Source organism: Gouania willdenowi, chromosome 2 (genome assembly GCF_900634775.1).
Source record: "Gouania willdenowi chromosome 2, fGouWil2.1, whole genome shotgun sequence".
NCBI classification, from domain to species: Eukaryota; Metazoa; Chordata; class Actinopteri; order Blenniiformes; family Gobiesocidae; genus Gouania; species Gouania willdenowi.
In genome coordinates, this window is record NC_041045.1 from 4,510,915 (window position 1) to 4,531,802 (window position 20,888).

The 20,888-nt window shown below is 41.8% G+C and overlaps 1 protein-coding gene and 1 long non-coding RNA gene across 3 annotated transcripts in view; one reads left to right on the forward strand and one right to left on the reverse strand.

Annotated features, from left to right (window-relative positions):
- Window positions 1-395: 395 nt before the first annotated feature.
- The window catches only part of kalrnb (kalirin RhoGEF kinase b), a 38,389-nt gene continuing 17,896 nt past the window's right edge, over window positions 396-20,888 (forward strand). Inside the window, exons 1-37 of one of the 2 annotated variants that reach the window (XM_028468628.1) lie at window positions 396-791; window positions 1,896-1,978; window positions 2,129-2,203; window positions 3,020-3,134; window positions 3,210-3,402; window positions 4,449-4,672; window positions 5,584-5,893; window positions 5,967-6,089; window positions 6,184-6,375; window positions 6,444-6,575; window positions 6,638-6,772; window positions 6,846-6,938; window positions 8,499-8,621; window positions 8,761-8,877; window positions 8,962-9,036; window positions 9,519-9,641; window positions 9,753-9,805; window positions 10,760-10,907; window positions 10,984-11,147; window positions 11,275-11,372; window positions 11,798-11,961; window positions 12,027-12,146; window positions 12,225-12,304; window positions 12,631-12,769; window positions 13,815-13,949; window positions 14,871-15,018; window positions 15,104-15,219; window positions 16,073-16,195; window positions 16,285-16,467; window positions 17,149-17,273; window positions 17,867-17,933; window positions 18,684-18,793; window positions 18,892-18,961; window positions 19,123-19,212; window positions 20,072-20,164; window positions 20,424-20,535; window positions 20,613-20,803. In XM_028468628.1, coding sequence (XP_028324429.1) covers window positions 1,903-1,978; window positions 2,129-2,203; window positions 3,020-3,134; window positions 3,210-3,402; window positions 4,449-4,672; window positions 5,584-5,893; window positions 5,967-6,089; window positions 6,184-6,375; window positions 6,444-6,575; window positions 6,638-6,772; window positions 6,846-6,938; window positions 8,499-8,621; window positions 8,761-8,877; window positions 8,962-9,036; window positions 9,519-9,641; window positions 9,753-9,805; window positions 10,760-10,907; window positions 10,984-11,147; window positions 11,275-11,372; window positions 11,798-11,961; window positions 12,027-12,146; window positions 12,225-12,304; window positions 12,631-12,769; window positions 13,815-13,949; window positions 14,871-15,018; window positions 15,104-15,219; window positions 16,073-16,195; window positions 16,285-16,467; window positions 17,149-17,273; window positions 17,867-17,933; window positions 18,684-18,793; window positions 18,892-18,961; window positions 19,123-19,212; window positions 20,072-20,164; window positions 20,424-20,535; window positions 20,613-20,803 — 4,635 coding nt within the window. In that variant the 5' untranslated portion in view covers window positions 396-791; window positions 1,896-1,902. The remainder of the gene's footprint in view (window positions 792-1,895; window positions 1,979-2,128; window positions 2,204-3,019; window positions 3,135-3,209; window positions 3,403-4,448; window positions 4,673-5,583; window positions 5,894-5,966; window positions 6,090-6,183; window positions 6,376-6,443; window positions 6,576-6,637; window positions 6,773-6,845; window positions 6,939-8,498; window positions 8,622-8,760; window positions 8,878-8,961; window positions 9,037-9,518; window positions 9,642-9,752; window positions 9,806-10,759; window positions 10,908-10,983; window positions 11,148-11,274; window positions 11,373-11,797; window positions 11,962-12,026; window positions 12,147-12,224; window positions 12,305-12,630; window positions 12,770-13,814; window positions 13,950-14,870; window positions 15,019-15,103; window positions 15,220-16,072; window positions 16,196-16,284; window positions 16,468-17,148; window positions 17,274-17,866; window positions 17,934-18,683; window positions 18,794-18,891; window positions 18,962-19,122; window positions 19,213-20,071; window positions 20,165-20,423; window positions 20,536-20,612; window positions 20,804-20,888) is intronic. The other variant, XM_028468637.1, reaches the window with a different exon arrangement.
- LOC114477058 (uncharacterized) overlaps window positions 13,855-20,888 on the reverse strand; it is a 30,311-nt gene continuing 23,277 nt past the window's right edge. The window contains exons 6-8 of the long non-coding RNA XR_003675663.1: window positions 19,153-19,242; window positions 18,690-18,819; window positions 13,855-13,974 (exon numbers count right to left, since the gene is read on the reverse strand). This is a non-coding gene — a long non-coding RNA (uncharacterized LOC114477058). The remainder of the gene's footprint in view (window positions 13,975-18,689; window positions 18,820-19,152; window positions 19,243-20,888) is intronic.

Below are 20,888 nucleotides of genomic sequence, written 5' to 3' on the forward strand. Positions count from 1 at the left end.
GATTGAAATGTTTTTGTTTTTTTAAATTTAAGGAAACTTTGTTTTTATTGAAAACTTTTTTTGATTGAAGTAATTTTGTTTGTTGATTTTTATTGAAAGACAAATCCAGTTACAATAGATTTAAAAAAAAAAAATAGATAAATCATTGATAATCAAATAATAAATCAAATTCAATGACAACTGCGTGATTTTATACACAATAAAACACTTCCTATAATAGTGAAAGAACAATAATATTAATGAATAAAGAAGAAGAATTTGTCAAATCTATAAAACTAAATGATGTGATCACGTCACTGTGTGTGTGTGTGTGTTTAGCATGAACCACTGCAGCCGTCGTGCGCCTGCGTGCTGACAGCCTCACGCACGCACACGCACGTATACACGCACGCACACGCTCCGTCCTGCTGCTGCGTGCGCCGGCTGACACACGGGGCTCCCCGCGGTAACGGAAACCGTTAACGGACGGATATGCGAGGGTGAGGCGGTGAGGAAGAGGAGGAGGAGGAGAAGGAGAAGAAGGGGAATCTTCATCAGCAGGAGGAGGAGGAGGAGGAGTAGGATCAGCATCAGGACCGGGAGGAGCATAAGGGGAGGAGGAGGAGGAAGATAAGGAGCAGCATCAGGAGCAGGAGGAGGACCGGGGGGATCAGGATGCTGCAGTGACCGCAGGAAGATGTTCGGGTAGCGGCAGAAAGCGTCGGTGCATCGGGAGCAAAGGATGAATCCATCCGACGGAGGAGGAGGAGGAGGAGGCGGCGCGTGCACGGACGGACTGCGGGCCTCCGCAGGTAGGGCGTGTGCGCGCTCTGTCACCATCCGGCCTCCGTCCGCCGTTCGCGCACGCACGCGCATCATTTGGGTGTGCGCGTGTTTTTTTCCTGCACCCGCGCTGAGAGGGTGTGAATCTGTGCACGCGCACACGTATAATGTGTGGGGGGGTTAGGGTCCCGCCGAGGAGGATTGTGGGAAGCCCTGCTCATTGAAGTGTGTGTGTGTGTGTGTGTGTTAATGACCCTCACAATCCACACAAACCTCCTCAATTTAGGTCGTTTTTTTTTTATCCTAAATTTGAATTTGAAGCTTGTTACTAATACTAAGAATTCAGAAACTGGTGTTAAATTACCAGTTAAAATGTATTTTAAAAGTATTCTTTGTTTATCAGGATTATAGGACAAGAGCAACGTTAACTATCTGTTATTTGTTGATTATATTAAGCAAAAAAATTCCATTCATTACTGATTTTGAAGAATTAAAAAAGTCAAAATATAGGTATGATAGAAAAACTTATCTTGTGATGTCATTTGGTTTTACTTCTTTCCAGATTGATAGTTTTTAATACTTGGAAACATGTTGAAAATATAAATTCAATAACTTACTATTATATAAGTAAAACTTTCTAGCTATAGACTAACCCTAACATAGTGCACCTCAAAACAAAATCAACATTAAAATAAACCTAAAATATACCCATGGAACCTTATCAAGGTTTAGCATTAGCACAGCATTATAAACAAATCAGTCAACATATTAAAAACTGCATTTTCTGTCCTATACACTGCGCCTCCACTGACATCTAATGGATTATTATCATTTTTTATTCAGAAGCTGGCGTCAAATTACCATATACTGTATTTTGCAACAATCCCGTCCGTAATTAGTTTGAAAGAAAGTAACATATGGAGAATCTCTAACAATCTAAATGATTAAAGGTTTGTTAATCCATCTAAAGCAAAGATTATATGTACATTTAGAGGCTTTGTGTTATTGTTGTTTTAGTCAAGAGAGTCCAGCTGTTTGAATATTTTATAATCAAATGCTCTGCTTTGGTTTATTTGCAGGCATTTTTTTTTCCATAATTTCTTGTTAAATGACTGCTGTGGTAATATTTTTAGAACAACCATGCGCAACATGCGGATCGGGTGCCACATGTGGCCTTTGGTTAAATTTTTTGCAGGCCCCACAAAGAAAATGCACGGTATGACTCAAATAACACACAAAACAATAAAAATAAACAAACCAACCACAAAAATACACCAAAAAAGTAAAGAACTAAAAGAAAAACTGTGTTTAAAGACCAAATTTGAGCTGATGAATGTAAACATGGTGTGTTTTGTATCTTTTTCAGCTGCAGGAAAAACCGACAGCGTGCGAGCAGTCGACGTGCTGACGGTGCTTCGAGAGAAAGTAGCCTTTGTGTCGGGTAAGCTTAGATAACATAGGATAAGACAGTTTCAGGTAAACTTAGGTTAGGCTTGAAGAAGACAAGTTAACATCTATTTTGTCTTCTTTTTTGAAATAATATGTTAAGATTTAATTTATTCTTAAAGAACTTTTTTCAGGAAATTTACTTTGATCTCTTGACATGCTTTGATGCTTTGACGTGTCCTTATGAGTCGCCCGATGGACTCTTCTCCAGAGACCATCGGGCAACAGGGGGCGTGGATAACTTGACAGTTCTGTCAGGCTCATAAGGACACATCAAAGCGATCAACAGACGCCTCTGAGGAAGACTGACAGTTGGCAGTCGAAATATGTCAGGAGATCAAATTAAATTACCTGAAAAAAGTTGTCTGAATAAATGAAACCTTAACATATTATAGGTTTAGCTCATAAGTTAAGCTAAGTGGAATTAAGTTAAGGTAATAATTTAAGTCAAAGTAAGATAAATTAGGTTTGATAAAGTTAAGAGAAGTTATAAGATAGTAGTACATGTGGCAACTCTTCATTTGAAGTTTTATACATAAGGGTGACATTACGCTCTCATTAGCATGAATAAGGTGTCATGAAGGCCGTCATTAAGTGTCATTCGTTACCTTAACCCATAACCCAAAAAATGCCAACATAGCTCCAAAAGTGTCATAATTTAGCGAACGACACGAAATGACAGCATTCATGACATTTATTTCATGCTCATGACAGGTGTATCTTCATAATAATGACAATGTCAGCCTTATGCATAAAACTTCAAATAAAGTGTGACCGTACAATGTTACTGATTGGGTTCGCTCCCCTCCAGGTGGGCGGGACAAACGAGGAGGACCAATCCTGACCTTCCCTGCTAGGACCAACCACGATCGAATAAAGCAGGAGGACCTGAGTCGATTGGTCACATACCTGTCCACTGTCCCCAGGTCCCTGACTGTCCCTTTGACACCATCCGTCCCCCTGTCTGTCCTTGTATGACCGTCTGTCCCTGTGTGTCTCAGTGAGGACGTGCGTGCGCGGGGCTTCACTGTGGTGGTGGACATGCGGGGCAGTAAGTGGGACAGTGTGAAGCCGGTGCTTCGAACACTGCAGGAGTCGTTTTCGTCCAACATTCACACGGCGCTGCTCATCAAACCCGACACGTTCTGGCAGAAACACAAGACCAACCTTGGCAGTGCAAAGCTCAGCTTCGAGGTACAGACTCAGCTCTAATAGACCAGGGGTTCTCAACCTTGGGGTCAGGACACCAATGGGAGAAAGTCGCCAGATGCCTTTAAGAAACTAGGAATATTTTTTTTAACAACTTGAGCACATTTTTGCTTATTTTATACAATTTTTCTGCAACTACACCAAACTTGCCATATTTAAACCTATTTTCACCACTTTTTCCTGCCATATATTTGCACCTTTTATGTCACTTCTTCATCAAATTTCAATGCATTTTTTGCAAATTTTTTCCACTTTTGAGATATTTTCAGCACTTTTAAACCTTTTCCACTACTTTTCCACCTAATGTTGCATATTTTGACCAATTATTGTTACTTTTAATCTGTTTTCACCATATTTCATACTTATTGTTTTGCCAATTTCACCACATTCACGATTTATCATGCCCATTATTTGCCAGTTTAAACTACTTGTTTCTACTAGTTGTTCCAATGTAGACACTTTGAACCCTTTTTACCACTTTTTTTGTCCAGTTTTGGCAACTCTAATTTGCAACTTTTAACCAATTTCTTTGGTTTTTAAAATCCCATTTCACCACCTTTTCCACAATTTTACTTTTAACCCATTTTTATTTATAATTAAAACAAGGATTTACATCTTTAAGATTACTTTAAACTATTACACAAATAATAATAAGCTTCCTGTATAACAGTGGATATTAATCAGGTAAATAAATAAATGTGGTTATCACAGATTCATAAAACAATGGACCATCATTTTGCTGATTTTATGAATGGGCCCCAAAAACGTCTCCTCTTTATTCCTCCTTATAGATGGCCCTGTCTCCACATGACTGTTCTTCAATGTTTATGTCTTGTGTGTTCAACCAACTTCAGATACAGTGGGGGTCCCCGGTCTCTGGAACCTTTATTTTGGGGGTTGCAAGCTAAAAAGGCTGAGAACCACCTGTCAGTTACTGTTATCAGGACTGGAGTTGTCTGTTACTTGTGGGTGGACCCCTTACAGTTGACAGTGTTTGTACCTGACAGTGTCCATGTCCTGCCTATCCACAGACCAGCCTGGTGTCAGTTGATGGTCTGTCCCGATTGGTGGACCCCTCCCAGCTGACTTCCGACCTGGGCGGATCTCTGGAGTACGATCATGTTGAATGGACCGAGCTCCGTTTGGGTTTGGAGGAGTTTTGTGGAGCTGCAGTAACGCTGCTGAACCAGCTGGAGGCACTGCAGAGTGGACTGAGTCGGACCCCCGATGCTCAAGATGTGGACGAGGCCCGCAAGTGAGGGGGGGGCTTCAGGGTTTAGTCAGGCTGTGTGTTGGAAATCGCACACTAATGCACTAAGTTTGATGTTGTAATTAGTATGCAGTGCGTTCACATTAGATAGCATTGAAAAATTGAGTATGTGAGAAATACCCGAATGTATACTATATGGGGACATTTTTTAAGTATGCATGGTGGGCACACTAGTCATAGACAACTGTCCCATGGTCCATTGCAAACGGAATGTAAAATTGTCTTGGGACCGGCTTCAAGCTAAAATCCAAACATCCCCTCACAAAAGCATCTCTTCTTGTCTTCCATTAGTTTTTTAACACTTTTGTAAATAGGGCTCTTATTTTGAAGTTAACTAGAAGTTTTGTCAGTAGCACAAGGGAGGGACAATCTCCGAAGTGTCGGCATGAAATGTGTATACATGAGTTTTATGGATCAAATGAGCACATGTCGATATTCTGCTTGGTCACTTTCTGTTTTCATAACTTTCAAAGGTGGAGAATCAACGGAGATATTTAGCCTCAGTGTGCTTCAGGTTTTTGTTGTTGTAGGTTCCAAATGCATCGTAGAAACTTGGAAGTATACTTCAGTGGGAACGGTGGGATCCTCATCATACTGATACACTATATACTCATTTAGTTTGTGGTGTATAGTACGTTAGTGTGACATTTCGAACACAGCCTAATACTTTGAGTTACCGCTTATTCCAACAAATCAAATAACGAATAAAAACTGGACCCACATGATTAGCTTAGCATATGGCTAAGGGGTCTAATGGGTCAAATTGTCTTGTCAGGCTAATAATAAATTGCCTCTATCGTATAATAATAATGCATTTGTAAACGCATTGTTTAAAGAACAAATCACATGGTTTTGAAAGAAATAGTTTGTTTATATATTGAACTTTTCGTCTACAGAGTCCTGGACGAACACGGCCGTCTGAGGAACACCATCGCCACTGCACCTGTCGACGCCCTGGAGCGAGAGGGGCGGAGCCTCCTCCAGCGAATGCGCCTGGGTCCGGCACAGGGCGACGCCCCTAATGAAGGCGGGGGTGGCAGCTGGCTGTCGGGTGGTGCCGACTTCCAGAGTGTTGCCCCCAAAGTGTCGTCGTTGCTGGAGCGTCTGCAGGCGACTCGTACTCACGTCCTGCAGAGCTGGAACGAGCGCAAACTGCAGCTAGACCAAACGCTACAGCTGCACCTGTTTGAGCAGGACGCGGCCAAGGTGAGGCTCCGCCCCCCCACCCCAATTCCCCTGCGACAGGTGAGGGCCTCGGTCTCATCCGTGTGTGTTACAGATGTCAGAGTGGATCGCCCACAGCAGAGAACTATTCGTGCAGAGTCTGAGCGATGTCGGGCAGAACCATCAGCACGCCGTGGACCTGCAGAACCAACATCAACACTTCACCGCCAACTGCATGGTAAGCCCCGTCCACACCTCCAGCCATAGGATGGATTCCAGCATATCTCAGAACTTTGTATTTGTATCACATTCTGTGCTGTGTGTTTTTGCAGAACGGCAGCGTAAATGTTGACAGCGTGGTCACCGTGGCGACAAGGCTGGCTGAGGCCGGTCACTACGGAGCAGAACGCATCACCAAGGTGTCGTCACGGTTACAGGAAGACTGGAAGTCCCTGACGACGGCGCTGGAGGAGCGCAGCAACACGCTCGCCATGGCCAGCGGCTTCCACCAGGGGGCGGAGCAGGTGAGCGCTGAGTCATCATCGGGTGTGACATCACGCAGGTACGGGTCTAAACCACAGCGTGTGTGCAGTTCCTGCTCCGAGTCGAAGGCTGGATCCAAACCTGCGCTGACGGGCCACTACCGACGGCAACCGCAGAGCTGGAGGCGGCCAATAAAAAACACCAAGAACTCAACGAGGAAATCTCTGCCAACTACACACAGGTAACACACGGTTACACAAAGGTAAGACACTGGACTGGTAACACACCTGTGTGTGTCTGCAGGTGAGTGAGAGCGGGAAAGCTTTGTTGGAGGTCCTCCAGCGTTCCCCGGCAACCGAATCCGAAGAATCTACACCTAAACCAGACTTCACCGCCGCTACGCACGGCATCATGGGAGTTCTTCACCAGGTGATGCAGGTAAGATAGAACTGGAAATCCTCTGAACCACAATCTGAACTAGAACCTAGACTGAGCCAAATTATTTTAACAGGGACATCACGAGGTGGAGGGGGCATGGCAACACCTCAAGCTCCGCCTTCACCAGCGTTTGCAGCTGTGTGTGTTTCAGCAAGACGTCAGACAGGTGAGACCAGAATCGGAACCAAGACCAGTTTCAGATCAGTGTTATATTTTGTAAACTTACTATACGCTACAAACTCGATGAGTATATATTGTCTACTATATTCGATAAGTATAAAAGTATGATTAGGATGATGAGCGTTCCCACTGAAGTATACCTCCAAGTTTCCCAAGATGCATTTAGAAACAACAACTACAAAAACCTGAATCACACTGAGGCTAAATATCTCTGTTGATTCTCCACCTTTGAAAGTTCTGAAAACATTTTAAGTGAGAAAGTGACAAGTAGAATATCAACATGTGCTTATTTGATCCATAAAACTCACGTAAACACATTTCATGCCAAAATTTTAAATATTCAGAGACCCTCCATTGTTCTACTGACAAAATTTCTTGTCAACTTCAAAACAAGAGCCTTATTTACAAAAGTGTTCAAAAAACTAATGGAAGACGAGAAGAGATGCTTTTGTTTTTAAAAGGGGATGTTTGATTTTTAGCTTGAAGCCGGTTCCAGGTTGATTTTGCATTCCGCTTGCAATGCATCATGGCGTGGTTGAGTATGACTTGTGTGCCCACCGTGCATACATACTAAAATGTCCCCATATAGTATACATCAGGGTATTTCTCACATACTCAATCTTTTCATACCATCTAATGTGAACGCACTCCATACTTATTTTGACGTCAAACTTATTGCAAACTTAGTACAACTACTTTTTGTCAACTATCTTTTTTTAGGTGACAATAACAAGACTATGACTAATTCAAAAAATACATGCCAACAAAATCTCTATCAAAATCTATTAATATTTTCATCCTATAATGCTACATGACACAAATCCAACCAGAGCAAAGTTTCTGAAAAATGGCTAATGTAGTCTTACTCATATTGATCACATTAAATCAGTGTGTATTTACAAACATTAATACCATCCCATATCAGGCTGATAAATGGTCGACTACATGTTTAATGTCACTTAGTTCAGGGGTTCTCAACGTTGGGGTCAGGACTCCATTTGGAGTTGCGAGACACTGGGAGGGGGTTGCCAGATGCTTTCAAGAAACTAGGAATATTTATTTGAGTAATTTGAGACCATTTTAGTTAGTTTTTACCATTTTTCTACAACTACACAAAACTTGTCATTTTAACTTGTTTTTATCATTTTTTTTTGCCAGATTTTGGCCCTTTTTTAATGCATTTTTGCGACATTACTCCCATTTCTGCCACTTTTCCCACCTAATGTTGCATATGTTGACCCATTATTGTCACTTATTTTTGCCAATTTAACCACATTCACAATTTTTTATTTGTCAGTTTAAACTAATTGTACATTCAATCTAGAATATATAACTGAAATAGTTCTGATGGCTAAACTTGGACTAAAACTAACATTTTAGTCAAAAGACTATGAGAAAAACAAAATCAAAATTTGCCGTCAAAATGAACATGAACATTTTCAGATCCAGACTCACATTAAACAGCTGCAGACTCTGAATCAGCTCCAGAGACGCTTTAGAAGCTTGACTGGGATATAGTCTTCGAACCACTGTGTGTGTGTTCCAGGTTCTGGACTGGGTGGAGCAGCACGGTGAGGTGTTTCTGAACAAGCATGGCGGTGTTGGGAAGTCTCTGCATAGGGCTCGAGCCCTGCAGAAACGACACGACGACTTCCAGCAGGTCGCTCAGGTAAGACTGAAGTAGGTTGTTCTGATAAAAAAAAATAAAAATGAATAAATAAGTATTTTGTTTTAAATAAATTAAATAAGTTAAAAGACAAAAAAAAAAGTTTAAAAATATTTTACCGGAAACTGCGTGTGTGTGTCAGAACACCTACACAAACGCTGCTAAGCTCCTGGAGGCGGCCGATCAACTGGCTCAGTCTGGAGAGTGCGAAGAAGACGAGATCTACGAAGCAGCCCGAGACTTGGAGCTCAGGATGCAGGTGAGCAGAGGCGGTCGCCAGGGCAACAGCTGGTACCCACTAACACCTGCTGTGCTATTAGCTTACTGAGGTGTTTCAATGCAGGCCTTCATCCAGAAAGTAGAACAAAGAAAGATGCTGCTGGACCTTGCTGTGTCCTTCTACACACACACCAAGGAGGTACACGCACACACACACACGCACGCACACACAGTAACATTTTGATTTCCAAAAAAGAGAAAAGGACACATTTTTAAATTAAATCCACTAGTATTTGGTCTCTTTCAATCTATCTTGGACTTTAGTCTTTTCCTTGTGTGTGACGATTTCATCAAAACAAGCGGCATCTTTAATGATTCCATCACGTGTAAGTAAAAGTACCGTAATGACACCATGCTGGCTGTAAGGGCAACTCATTAGCATTCAGAGACTGGTGGAATTTCTCAAATAGAGCAAATATTAGTGGAGTTAAGGCCATTTAAATTAACGTGTTCCCCTAGGTCCCTGGGAAACCCAGACATTTTGATGAGTTTGTAAAATCCAGCCGGACAGTACATGAAAAGAGTACATGTCCAGGTAAAACCGGACATATGGTCACCCTATACTAACACTGTAGCACTGTTAAAGTGACATTGTAAGTGTGTAACATGTGTCTGTGTTAGCTGTCTGCGTGGATGGACGGCCTGCAGAAGCAGCTTTCCTCTGAGGTGATGCTGTGTGGGGACACTGTGGAGGCTCTGCAGACTCTCATCAGTCAGCAGCAACAGCAGCAGGCCAACACGCAGGTTAGTCTCCACCCGCCTCCTTCACCCGCCTCCCCCCCCCACCTAACAACCTAACGTACCTCTGACTCCTCCCCGTGACCACTAACCCCGCCCTCTAACCCTTACCAATAGGAGGCCGCCATGAGCGTCATCCGGGAAGGAGAGGACCTCATCCTGCAGCTCAGGTACAGGAGCGCTTCATTTAAACCTCAGGGGCGCTGGGTTTAAATCCCAGTAAAATGGTCACCAGGTGCCTGTGGTCACACTGGAAAGTCTTTTCATTTTGTTTTTTCCTGCAGACTTTCTGTTTGCAGGTCAATTGTAGACCTTGCTCGTCTTCCCTGACCATCTCTCTCTACCAGGGTTGGGGTCAATTATAAACATAATCGTGTAAATTATTATTAATTACAATCATGACATAATTACAATTGTAATTGTCATTTTAAAAAATCTGTTGATGTTGGAATCGTAATTGAATTGTCATTGAGTTCAGATAATTTACTTTGTAATTGTAATTAGCGTGGACATTTTATACAACCATCAATTACAACCATTTTACAGTTCTATGGCTTACACATACTGTACGTAGTTAACAATTATTAAAACACGTTTCATATCAAGTTTTCCCACTACCTGTCAATCATTTTACCATACATTTTTTTTTTTTAAACTAATCGAGGGGTATACTGACAGAAAAAAGACTCAGACGCCTACACCAAAAATATGAATACTAATATTTTCATGGAAGCCTAACAAGATAAGAGATGAGAAACAAATTACATGATAAATAATATTTTTAGTATATTTTGCAGCTGATTCAAGACATGGGTCAAAAATAACATGTTATCATAAAAACAGAAAGTTAACAAAAGAGGAAGGTTATGTTTTATAGGGTTATTTAATAAAGGATCAGTAATTGTTATTAAATCTAATCGATTTTCAGGGGAAACATAATAATTTCAATTTTAACTGTAATTGGGAAAAATGCCGGTCACCGTAATCGTAATTAATTTGTCATGGAATTGTAATTGAAAAATATAATTGACCCCAACCCTGCGAGTCTTTACCCTGCTTGTTTCCTTCGACGATGAATGCTTGTTTTATGAGCCGGGACAGCTGACTGGGTGTGTTTGTTTCAGGCCTCAGGGCAGTTCAGTGGTGCACGTGGAGTCGGTTCTGCAGCAACTGGAGGAATCTCACATTCAACTGGAGGAACTTTTCCACCAAAAGAAGATCCGCCTGGACGTTTACCTGCAGCTGCGCATCCTGCAGCAGTGCACGCTGGAGGTTTGACACCTGGCTCACCTGTCACTGACTCTGCCCCCTTTGGAGGAGGGGTTAAACTCACCTCTTTGTTTCCTAGGTTACCGGAGAAATGGACGCCTGGAAGCAGGAGTTGCAGAAACAGTCGCAGGACTTTTCCTCGGAAAAGCTAGCCTCGCCTCGGCTGAATGACACCAACCAGGACAAGCTAGCTTTAGGCCAGACGCCTGAGGCGCTAACGCTAGCGCAGCAGCGCATTCACAGGTAAGAGAGGGAGGAGCTTAATGTTTATTCTATAACCTCTGTTGTATTTTCTTTTCTTTCAAATAATGACATAACGTTACATGGAGTGTATATGCTTGAGTTTGCCGGTTCTCCAATTGGTCTGCAGGCACATGGAGCGAAGGCTGGCAATGAACAACATGATGTACGAGGTCACACAGCAAGGTCACGACCTTCAGCAGTACATGACGGAGGTCCAGGCTTCAGGTGAGAACCTGCAAACCATCAAAACGTGTTGGTTCAGACTTTAAGAAGTTCTCCATGAGGTTCTCAGAGTCTCAACAGTACTTGTAGTCCATAATAGTCAGATTTGAAGACACTGATGCTCGTGAGTGTTAGCGTTTTTCTGGTGTCTGAACCTTCTGGGGATCCTGAACGGTTTTGAGGATAAATTGCGCTTTGATGTGACTTGGCGCACTCTGTTGACATCAGCACGTTTCGTTTTGAGAGGAGGACGAGGGAAAAGGGTTACCATGGAGACCAGCTATGTGATTCAGAGAGCAGTTTCCATGGTAACGGCATTACAGAGGACTTGGACTGTGGTGGCGATGCACACACACACACACACACACCCATGTCTGTACTGCTGTGCTCATCAATTGTGTATGTGTGTGTGTGTGTGTTTGTTACAGGTATTGAGCTGGCTGAGGCAGACGGGGGCGTATCCTCTCAGGTGGACGAGCTGCAGCGCCTCCTGCAGGACAAACAGAAGGAACTGCAGCAGATCGCAGATCACACACACACACACCTGGAACAAAACCTGCAGCTGCGACACCTGCAGAGTCAGGTCAAGCAGGTAACACACACAGTGTCTGTGCATGTGTACACAAAACACACTCTTACCTGTGTGTGTGTATTCAGGTGTTGTCGTGGATCTCGGAGGGTGAGGTGATGCTGTCGTCCTGCATGTTGAACTCCAGCTGTTTGTCTGAAGCCGAGCAGCTGCAGAGGGAACACGAGCGCCTCCAACAGGCCATCGAGGTCACTGCACGTCTCCCATTTGTCCTTTTACCCACTGAGTAAAGGTCAGGTGAAGATTTGCGGGTTCTCTCTCTGCAGGCACTGCTTCACGCCGACTCCCTACAGAGGACTCATCAGGTGGCTCTGGCTCTGCAGCAGAGGGCGGAGCTTCTGGTCAGGTGAGATGATTATTAGAGATAAAAACAATGTCATGTATCTACAGAGGTGAAAGTAATTGACTACAAATACTTACGCTTCTGTATTTGAGTTGCTTTTATGGATACTTTTACTTACCAAAAATAAACGTGCGGGTGAAAATAACTAGTACCTTTTACTTTGAGTACTATTTCATTAACCTATTTTTTACCTATACTTAAGTATGTTATGTATGACTTACTTGTACTTGCGTACAATTTCAATCAAGTAACAGTACTTCTACTTGAGTAGGATATATCAGTACTCTACACCTCTGCGTATCTAATAGTAAAACCTCTTTTAATGTCAGGGCGGGCCACTACGACCCAGACGCAGTGCGCTCCTGTGCCCAGACGGTGGCGCTGCACTGGCAGACACTCATGCTGAGGATTGAAGACCGACTCAAACTGGTCAACGCGTCGGCAGCTTTTTACAGGACGTCACAGCAGGTAAAACTCAGTCACCAGTTGAAGGTGGTTGAACACAGACATGAACATTAAAGAACAGTCATGTGGAGATAGGGCCATCTATAAGGGGGAATAAAGGGGAGAGATTTTTGGGGATCATCCATAAAGTCAGCAAAATGATGGTTTATTGCTCTATGAATCTGTGATAACCACATTTATGTATGTATTTATCTGAACAATATCCACTGTTATCCAGGAAGTTCACTATTATTTGCTCCATAGTATATAGTCATCTTAAAGATGTAAATCCTTGTTTTAATCAGAAATAAAATTGGTTAAAAGTGACCCAAAATGATGAAAAAGGCGGTGAAATGGGATTATAAAAACCACAGAAATTGGTTAAAAGTTGCACATTAGAGTGGCCAAAAACAGACAGAAAAAAAGGGAAAAAAAGTGACTGTTTAAATGACAAATAATGGGCAAGACAAATCATGAATGTGGTGAAAATAGCAAAAATAAGCATGAAATATGGTGAAAAGCACTTAGAAGTGACAATAATGGGCCAACATATGCAACATTAGGTGGGAAAGGGTGCAAAGTCTTGAACGTGGAAAAATAGTGCAGAAAAGGCACTGAAATTTGATGAAGCGGCAGAAATGGGAGCAATGTAGCAAAAATGCATTAAAAGGAGCAAAAATATGGCAAGAAAACCTGATGAAATTATTAAAATGTGGCAAGTTTGATGTAGTTGCAGAAAAAGGGTAAAATTAAGCAAGAACTGGATCAAATTTTTTTGAAAATATTCTTAGTTTCTTGAATGCATCTGGCGAGTCAAATCCCTCAGTGTCTCGCAAGTCCAAATGGGGTACTGGCCCCAAGGGTGAGAGCCCCTGCTCCAAAGGGAGAGTAACATGACAGGAGCCTCATGTGGCTCAGGAACCTTCCTGTAAGAGTCCTACCATGATGTTTTGAATGTTCCTTCAGATATTTGTGGCTGATAATCAGGTGTGTTTTATCCTCTTAGTGCTTCTAAAAGATCCTGAATGTGTCCCTGAGGTCATTGGTTCATCATCGGTGTGTGTTTCAGGTGTGTGGTGTCCTGGAGAGCTTGGAGCAGGAGTACCGTAGGGAGGAGGACTGGTGTGGAGGAGGGGATCGTCAGCCGGAGCAGCTGCTGCCACTAGTCAGCAAACACATGGAGCAGAAGGAGGCCTTCCTGAAGGTGTGCTGTCATGCAGAATTTACCCCTGTGAAGTATTCATATTAAATATAAATGAATTCAATGTATGTGTAAAAAAAAAAAAAAAAAAAAAAAAAAAAAAATCAGAATTAAAAATATATAAATAAATAAATATAGTTATGTTTTAAAGTTTGTTAATAGTAATATAAAAAGTGATGGTAAAAACAAAAGAAAAAAATAATTGAGCCCTCGGCCTAATTTTGTGCGGCCCCCAAAATAAATACACAAAATCACAGAAAAACACATGAACTGAGTGGATACACACACAAAATGAGCTCATTAACACAAAATGACATAAAAATACAAAAAATACAACAAAATGACTCCAATAATGCAAAAAAGGAGAGCAAAGAAACCCAAAATTACTCCAAAAACATGGAAATGACAAAAAAAATACAAAAACGACATCATAATTACACAACATAACAACAAAAAACCCAAAATCACTCCACAAACGCACAAAATGATGATAAAGAAAAGCCAACCAAATACACTGAATGTCTCTAAAAACAGAATGCAGAAAATGGCAGAATGGTGAATTGGCCCTCGTCAGCTTCTGTAGATTTTACTTCATTAGCAGACATTCCACTTTTGTATTGTATTTTAAATTCATTTTCGAAATTTCAGCTTTAATCTTGTTTTTCAACTTTAATCTCGATCTCACCTTTAATCTTGATTTGCCCAAATCTATTTTCTCCATCAAAATTGGCCCTAATCCGCTTCCATATTTATGCTTTTATTTGTCAGGTTGGGTTTTATGTTGAAAACTATATAAAAATAAATAGTAAATTAAGCATATTCAGATGCTCTTTCGGCTGTTTTTTACTTTAATAAAAGTTGTTTTGGCCGTTGGAATGTCCTAGCTTGAGACCCGCGGTTTTAACCTCGTTTCTATGGTAACAGGCGTGCACGTTGGCCAGACGAAATGCCGAAGTTTTCCTCAAGTACATCCACAGGAACAGCGTTACCATGGCCAATATCTCCGGACACAACGTCTCCGGGGTGTCCGAGGTCAGCGGGCACTCGCGCGTCCCCGAGCAGCAGGTGAAAGGTAAAGAGCGGTGGGTGGAGGGCGGGGGGTGAAGCTACTGGGGAACGCCCGGGATGACTCCCGTATGTTTCGTTTGTGTATTCAGGAATTCTCAGCGAACTGCTCCAAAGGGAAAACCGAGTTCTCCATTTCTGGACCCTAAAGAAACGCCGATTGGACCAGTGTCAGCAGTTCCTGATGTTCCAGAGTCACGTTCAACAGGTGCAGCATAAACCCTCCCATTATCCTTGGGGTCAATTAGACCCCATTTAATGTTTATTATTTAAAGAATAATAGTTGACTTTGGGGGGTTTTTTTTGCTTCATATTTCACGACCTTTCCTAATTTGATGGGTACTATTGATTAAGCATAAAATTATCATGGTGGTATTTTTTTTCTATATTTATTGCACGCATTGGCGTTCCTGTGGGGTCAATTTGACCCAAAGCTGTTTTAGCTGTGTAAAAATTGTCCGTCTGTGTGTGATCTTACATCCCCACATCTGCAGGTGCAGAGTTGATACTTTTGAGTTGATACATGACATTTTCTAATTTTGGAACAGCTCTTTCACAGTGAAAGTGACATAGAGGACTCTATAGTGAATAACTTATAAAAAATAAAGTAGGTAAATATCTTTATGAGAGGAAAGGGGGCGTCGCCAGCATCAATCAAAATGGTTTATTCTGTGAGTCATGAATGTGCACCCCATATCAGAAAAGATTTGGATGAAAGATTTTCAAGAAACACTAACTCTAAAACTGAAAGTTTGACCTCATGGTGGCGCTGCAGGAAAGGTCACATCATCCCCACAAAAATAGGGTTAATAATCTTGTGGTCATTAATGTTGTCAGTAAATTTGAGAAGATTTGGATAAAAACTATTCAAGATAAATTAATTCTAATGTAAAAGTTTGTTCTGATGGTGGTGCTAGAGAACAGGTCAAGGTTTCATTATCATTAGTCAACAATTTTCTGAAAATCATTTTCTGGAGGCAAATATACCTGGGTCAGATCTACCCCAAGGGTAAAATGTGTTGGTTTAATGTGAATGTTACTCATTGTGGTTTTAATTGCAGGCTCTGGATTGGCTGCAGCAGTCAGGTGACCACTACCTGGCCAATCACACATCAGCGGGAGCGACACTGGCCGAGACGCAAGATCTGCTGAGTCAGCACAGAGAGTTCTGCATCTCTGCGAAGGCGAGTTAATTCCTCAAAAAGAGTTTAAATCATCTTTTATTATCTAAGCTCGTGTGAAGTTTAAAAATGTTTTTGTGTGGATGTTTCAGCAAACGCAAGAGAAGGTTCATCTGCTGATCCAATTGGCCGAGAGCATGCTGGCTAAAGGCCACGCCCACCGCACCGAGCTGCGCCGTTGCGTGTCCACGGTGGATAAACGTTACCGCGACTTCACCGTCAGAATGGGACAGTACCGCCACCTGCTGGAGGCTGCGTCGGGCGGCTGTGCACAGGTATGAGATCGCTTTGTACGGAAGAGGACTGAGAAAATTATTTTTGGCAAATCAAGAATTAAAGTCAAAATGTCGAGATTAAAGTACAAAATTGTGATAAAAGTCAAAGGTTTTCTAGGGCCAATTCACCATACGACAACAAACAGCAGATCATGGCCGTCAAAATGTTGTGTATCAATGAATGCGTTAAATTATACTTCAAAGTCAGGTTTATTAACAAACACATCCTTTGTCTTTTAGCTCATAAACACAGCATTTTAATCTCTTTAAGGACTTTGAAGATATATTGCCAAAAACACAATCTGTTCAGAAAAAGCAGTCAAGTTTGGAAGAGGTGGAGCATTCAGTCCATCTGTGGCTATTGACGAGCTATGGAGATTTCATTTGTGAGAGAAGTTAGTAGAAATCATAAATCGATGAGCAATACATTCGTAGCTCTATTATTGGGAGAACGCTGAAGACATTCTTACTTTTTATTATTTTTTTACACTAAGTTTTTTTGCTGTCCTCCATTTTTACCACCCAGCATGTAGAATACTTGCAGTTTCAAAACTTTCATTGTTTGAATCCGAAAAGAACTGTGGGAGGAGTTATGTGCAGAAAACATACAAAAGAAAACAAATAATGTAATATTTTCCTCCAGTATTGTGACTAGTCTAAACAGATACGCGTCGCTCACAGGACAACAAGGACTTGGAGCTGGAGTTGATTCCCAACAGTTTGTCCGACTCCGACCCCGAGGTCAACTTGTCCGACCCGAGCCATCAGGTCAGCGACGAGAAAAGACGCTCGGCACGCAAGAAAGAGTGAGTAGTACCGTACGCCACCACCAGGGGCCACTTCACACCTCAAGTGTAGCTTCCTTGTTTGGCTGGTAACTATGGCGATACTCTCGACCAATGGGAGAGTCCTCATTTTACCTCAGTGTTTTCACACGACCTCAAGGTTAGTGAGCAGAGCAGAACTAGACTGCCCTGTGATATATGGCTAAATCACATTTGAACCAGACTCTCCTGTGTACGGTACAAGGAGGGGGCCAAGCCCAGAAGATAGCTGTGCTTGCTTTTGACTTTTGAACAGATACAGAGACACACAGACATGGAGAGACATAGGCTTCTTCTGCTACCCACCTGTGTGTGTATTTTACTGTTCAATTAAAAGAACAGTAGAGAAAAAAAACCTTATAAAAACCTTATAAAAAAGAATAAAAAATCCAAATTACATACAAGTAAATATACTATAAAATATCTACAGTAAACAGTATAGGTATATAGTATATAGTATAGTATTTCAACAGGCCTTTTACAACTGACTTGTTCTTCAAATAGCCGTTCAGTGTGCAAAAAATGTCTTACTTGATTAGCAGGTCGATAAAAGCTAACTAAAGCACTGTGTGCAGGTATATCATGGCGGAGCTGCTGCAGACGGAGCGAGTTTACGTCAGAGACCTTCAGGAGTGCATTGAGGTAATAAGAACTGCTTCTAGTTCTTTGGTGAGGATGAAACTGGTTTTATGAGAAGCAAAATGTTGGATGTTGACGCTTCTACCATGTAGTCCACTAGGTGGCAGGATGTCTAAGTTTATCTGCTGAACACAGATTTATCTTCCAAACGTGCCAATTAATCCTTTAACACACTGATTTATCTTCTTAATGCAAACATTTATCATCAGAACGCCCAGATATTTGGAATGTGCTGATTTATTCTCAGATTATGCCCTTTCACCCTCTAAAAAAGCTAATATATCCATTAAAAACACATTTATCATCAGAACGTGCACATTTTTCCTCGAAGCAGGCATTTTTTTCCTGAACCCCCTAATTTATCCCCTGAACACACAGATTTTTCCCTTCAACGTGCAGATTTATCTTTGGAATGTGCTGATTTATCCTGCAAACACAAAAGTTTATCCTAACACACCGATTTATTCTCTGAACGCACCGATTCACCCTCAGATAGCACCAATTTATCCTCTGAACATACTTATTTTTCCATTAATGTGCCAGTTTATCTATTATATCCTGATATATATATATATATATATACTGATTTATTCTGTGAACACAAATGTGTCATCTGAACGTGTCAATTTTTGCTCTGAAAGTACGGATTTATCCTCCGAACGCAAAACATGCAGATTGATCCTCAGAACGTGCGGGTTTACTCTCAAATCACACAGATTCACCCTCCATAAACGCGTACTTATCCTCTGACAGACGTACCTGTGGGAAATGACCAGCGGCTCTGAGGACGTTCCACCAGGACTCTCCAACAAGGATGACGTTGTGTTTGGAAACATCCAAGACATCTACGAGTTCCACAACAGGTATTAGGAACACAACCACCGAGAACCTGTATGAAAAACGAAAACCAGTAAGAACTCACAGAACCTTTAAAGACCTGTGTGTGTGTGTGTGTGTGTAGTATCTTCTTAAAGGAGTTGGAGAACTACGAGCAGTTACCGGAGGATGTTGGACACTGCTTTGTTACCTGGGTAACCACAAACACCTCACTGACATACATGTGTGCGACATGAGTAGTAACCGTGTATGTTTCTGGGTCTCTGTGTGTGTGTGTGTGTGTGTGTGTGTGTGTGTGTGTGTGTGTGTGTGTGTGTGTGTGTGTGTGTGTGTGTGTGTGTGTGTCCATCCACAGGCTGATAAGTTCCACATGTATGTGACGTACTGCAGGAACAAACCAGACTCCAGTTTGCTGATTCAGCAGCACGGCGTGGGTTTCTTTGAGGTTTGTTTCACCACGGCAACATCCGCAGACCTACAAAATAAGAGTCATAAAAGCTCCTCCTATACAGTATAATACCATCGTCTACCCAAAAATACCACTGTTCTTTTGCTCTCGTTTCCCTGTACACTCGTTAAATTTTTTTTTTTAGCACTGTTAATCTCGTCTCTAGATTTATTGTTTGCACAAAAATTACAGTTATCGTCACGAAGGGGGCGGGGCTTCACTATCGCTCTAACACTGCCAAAGATCCAGGCTGTGTTCGAAATGTCGTACTACTCATAATAAGTCTGACATCAAAATCAGTATGTAGTGCAATCACATTAGATAGTATGGAAAGATTGAGTATGCAAGAAATACCCGGATGTATACTATATGGGGATATTTTTTAAGTATGCACGGTGGGCACACTAGTCATACTCGTGGAAGGTAAAATGGTCCTGGGACCAGTTTTGTCAGTAGCACAATGCCAGGTCTTCGAAAATAATGCACGTAATGTCGGAATTAAATGTGTATACATGAGTTTGATGGATCAAATGAGCACATGTTGATATTCTACTTGGTCACTTTCTCACTTAAAATGTGTTCAGAACTTTCAAAGGTGGAAAATCAACTGAGGCATTTTGGTCATTATAGGTTTGAAAGGCATCTTGGGAAACTTGGAAGTATATTTCAGTGGAACGCTCATCATCCTAATCATACTTACAGTATATAGTACTGTATATACTCATTGAGTTTGTAGTGTATAGTGATGGAGCCTCTTTGTGGAGATAAAGAGCCACATGTGGCTCAGGAGCCGCAGGTACGCAACCATGATTTGACAAAGTTAATATTTATTGTGTGTGTGTGTGTGTGTGTGTAGGAGGTCCAAAGGAGACATGGACTCACCAACTCCATCTCATCGGCTCTCATCAAACCTGTTCAAAGGATCACCAAATACCAGCTGCTGCTCAAAGTAAAGCCTCACCAGCATCACTTTTAGTCTTTTAAATTTAAAAATTACATAATTAAAATGTGTCTGAATCTGATAGATTTTTATTTTTAGTTAAGAATAAAGAATTTTACTTATTTTCATATAATATTGTTTAATAAAAGATTGTTATAAAGCAGAAAATAAGATTATTCTTATCATTATGGTTTGATTGGTTAAACCAATGGTTCAGTCTGTAGTTTTGTTTGTGGTTCTAACCATTGTTCTGTCTGGGGTTCTGTAGGAACTCCTGGCCTGCTGTGAAGAGGGTAAAGGAGAGATAAAGGAAGGCCTGGATGTGATGCTGAGCGTTCCAAAGAGAGCAAACGATGCCATGCATGTCAGCATGTTGGAGGGTGAGAACCAGCAAATCGCCCCTACAATGGGGTCTTAAGGGTTTCGATGGTTATGATGGTTCTGCTGTCGCCTGCAGGGCTGGAGGAGGGTTTAGAAGTGCAGGGAGAGCTCCTGCTGCAGGACTCCTTCCTGGTTTGGGAACCAAAGTCTCTGATCAGGAAAGGACGAGATCGACATCTGTTCCTCTTCGAGCTTTCACTGATTTTCAGCAAAGAAATCAAAGACTCGTCGGGACGAACCAAATACATCTACAAAAGCCGGCTGAGGGTGAGGCACCTGAAATCTATAAGGGGGAATAAAGGGCGGAGCTTTTTGGGGACATCCATAAAGTCAGCAAAATGACGGTCCATTG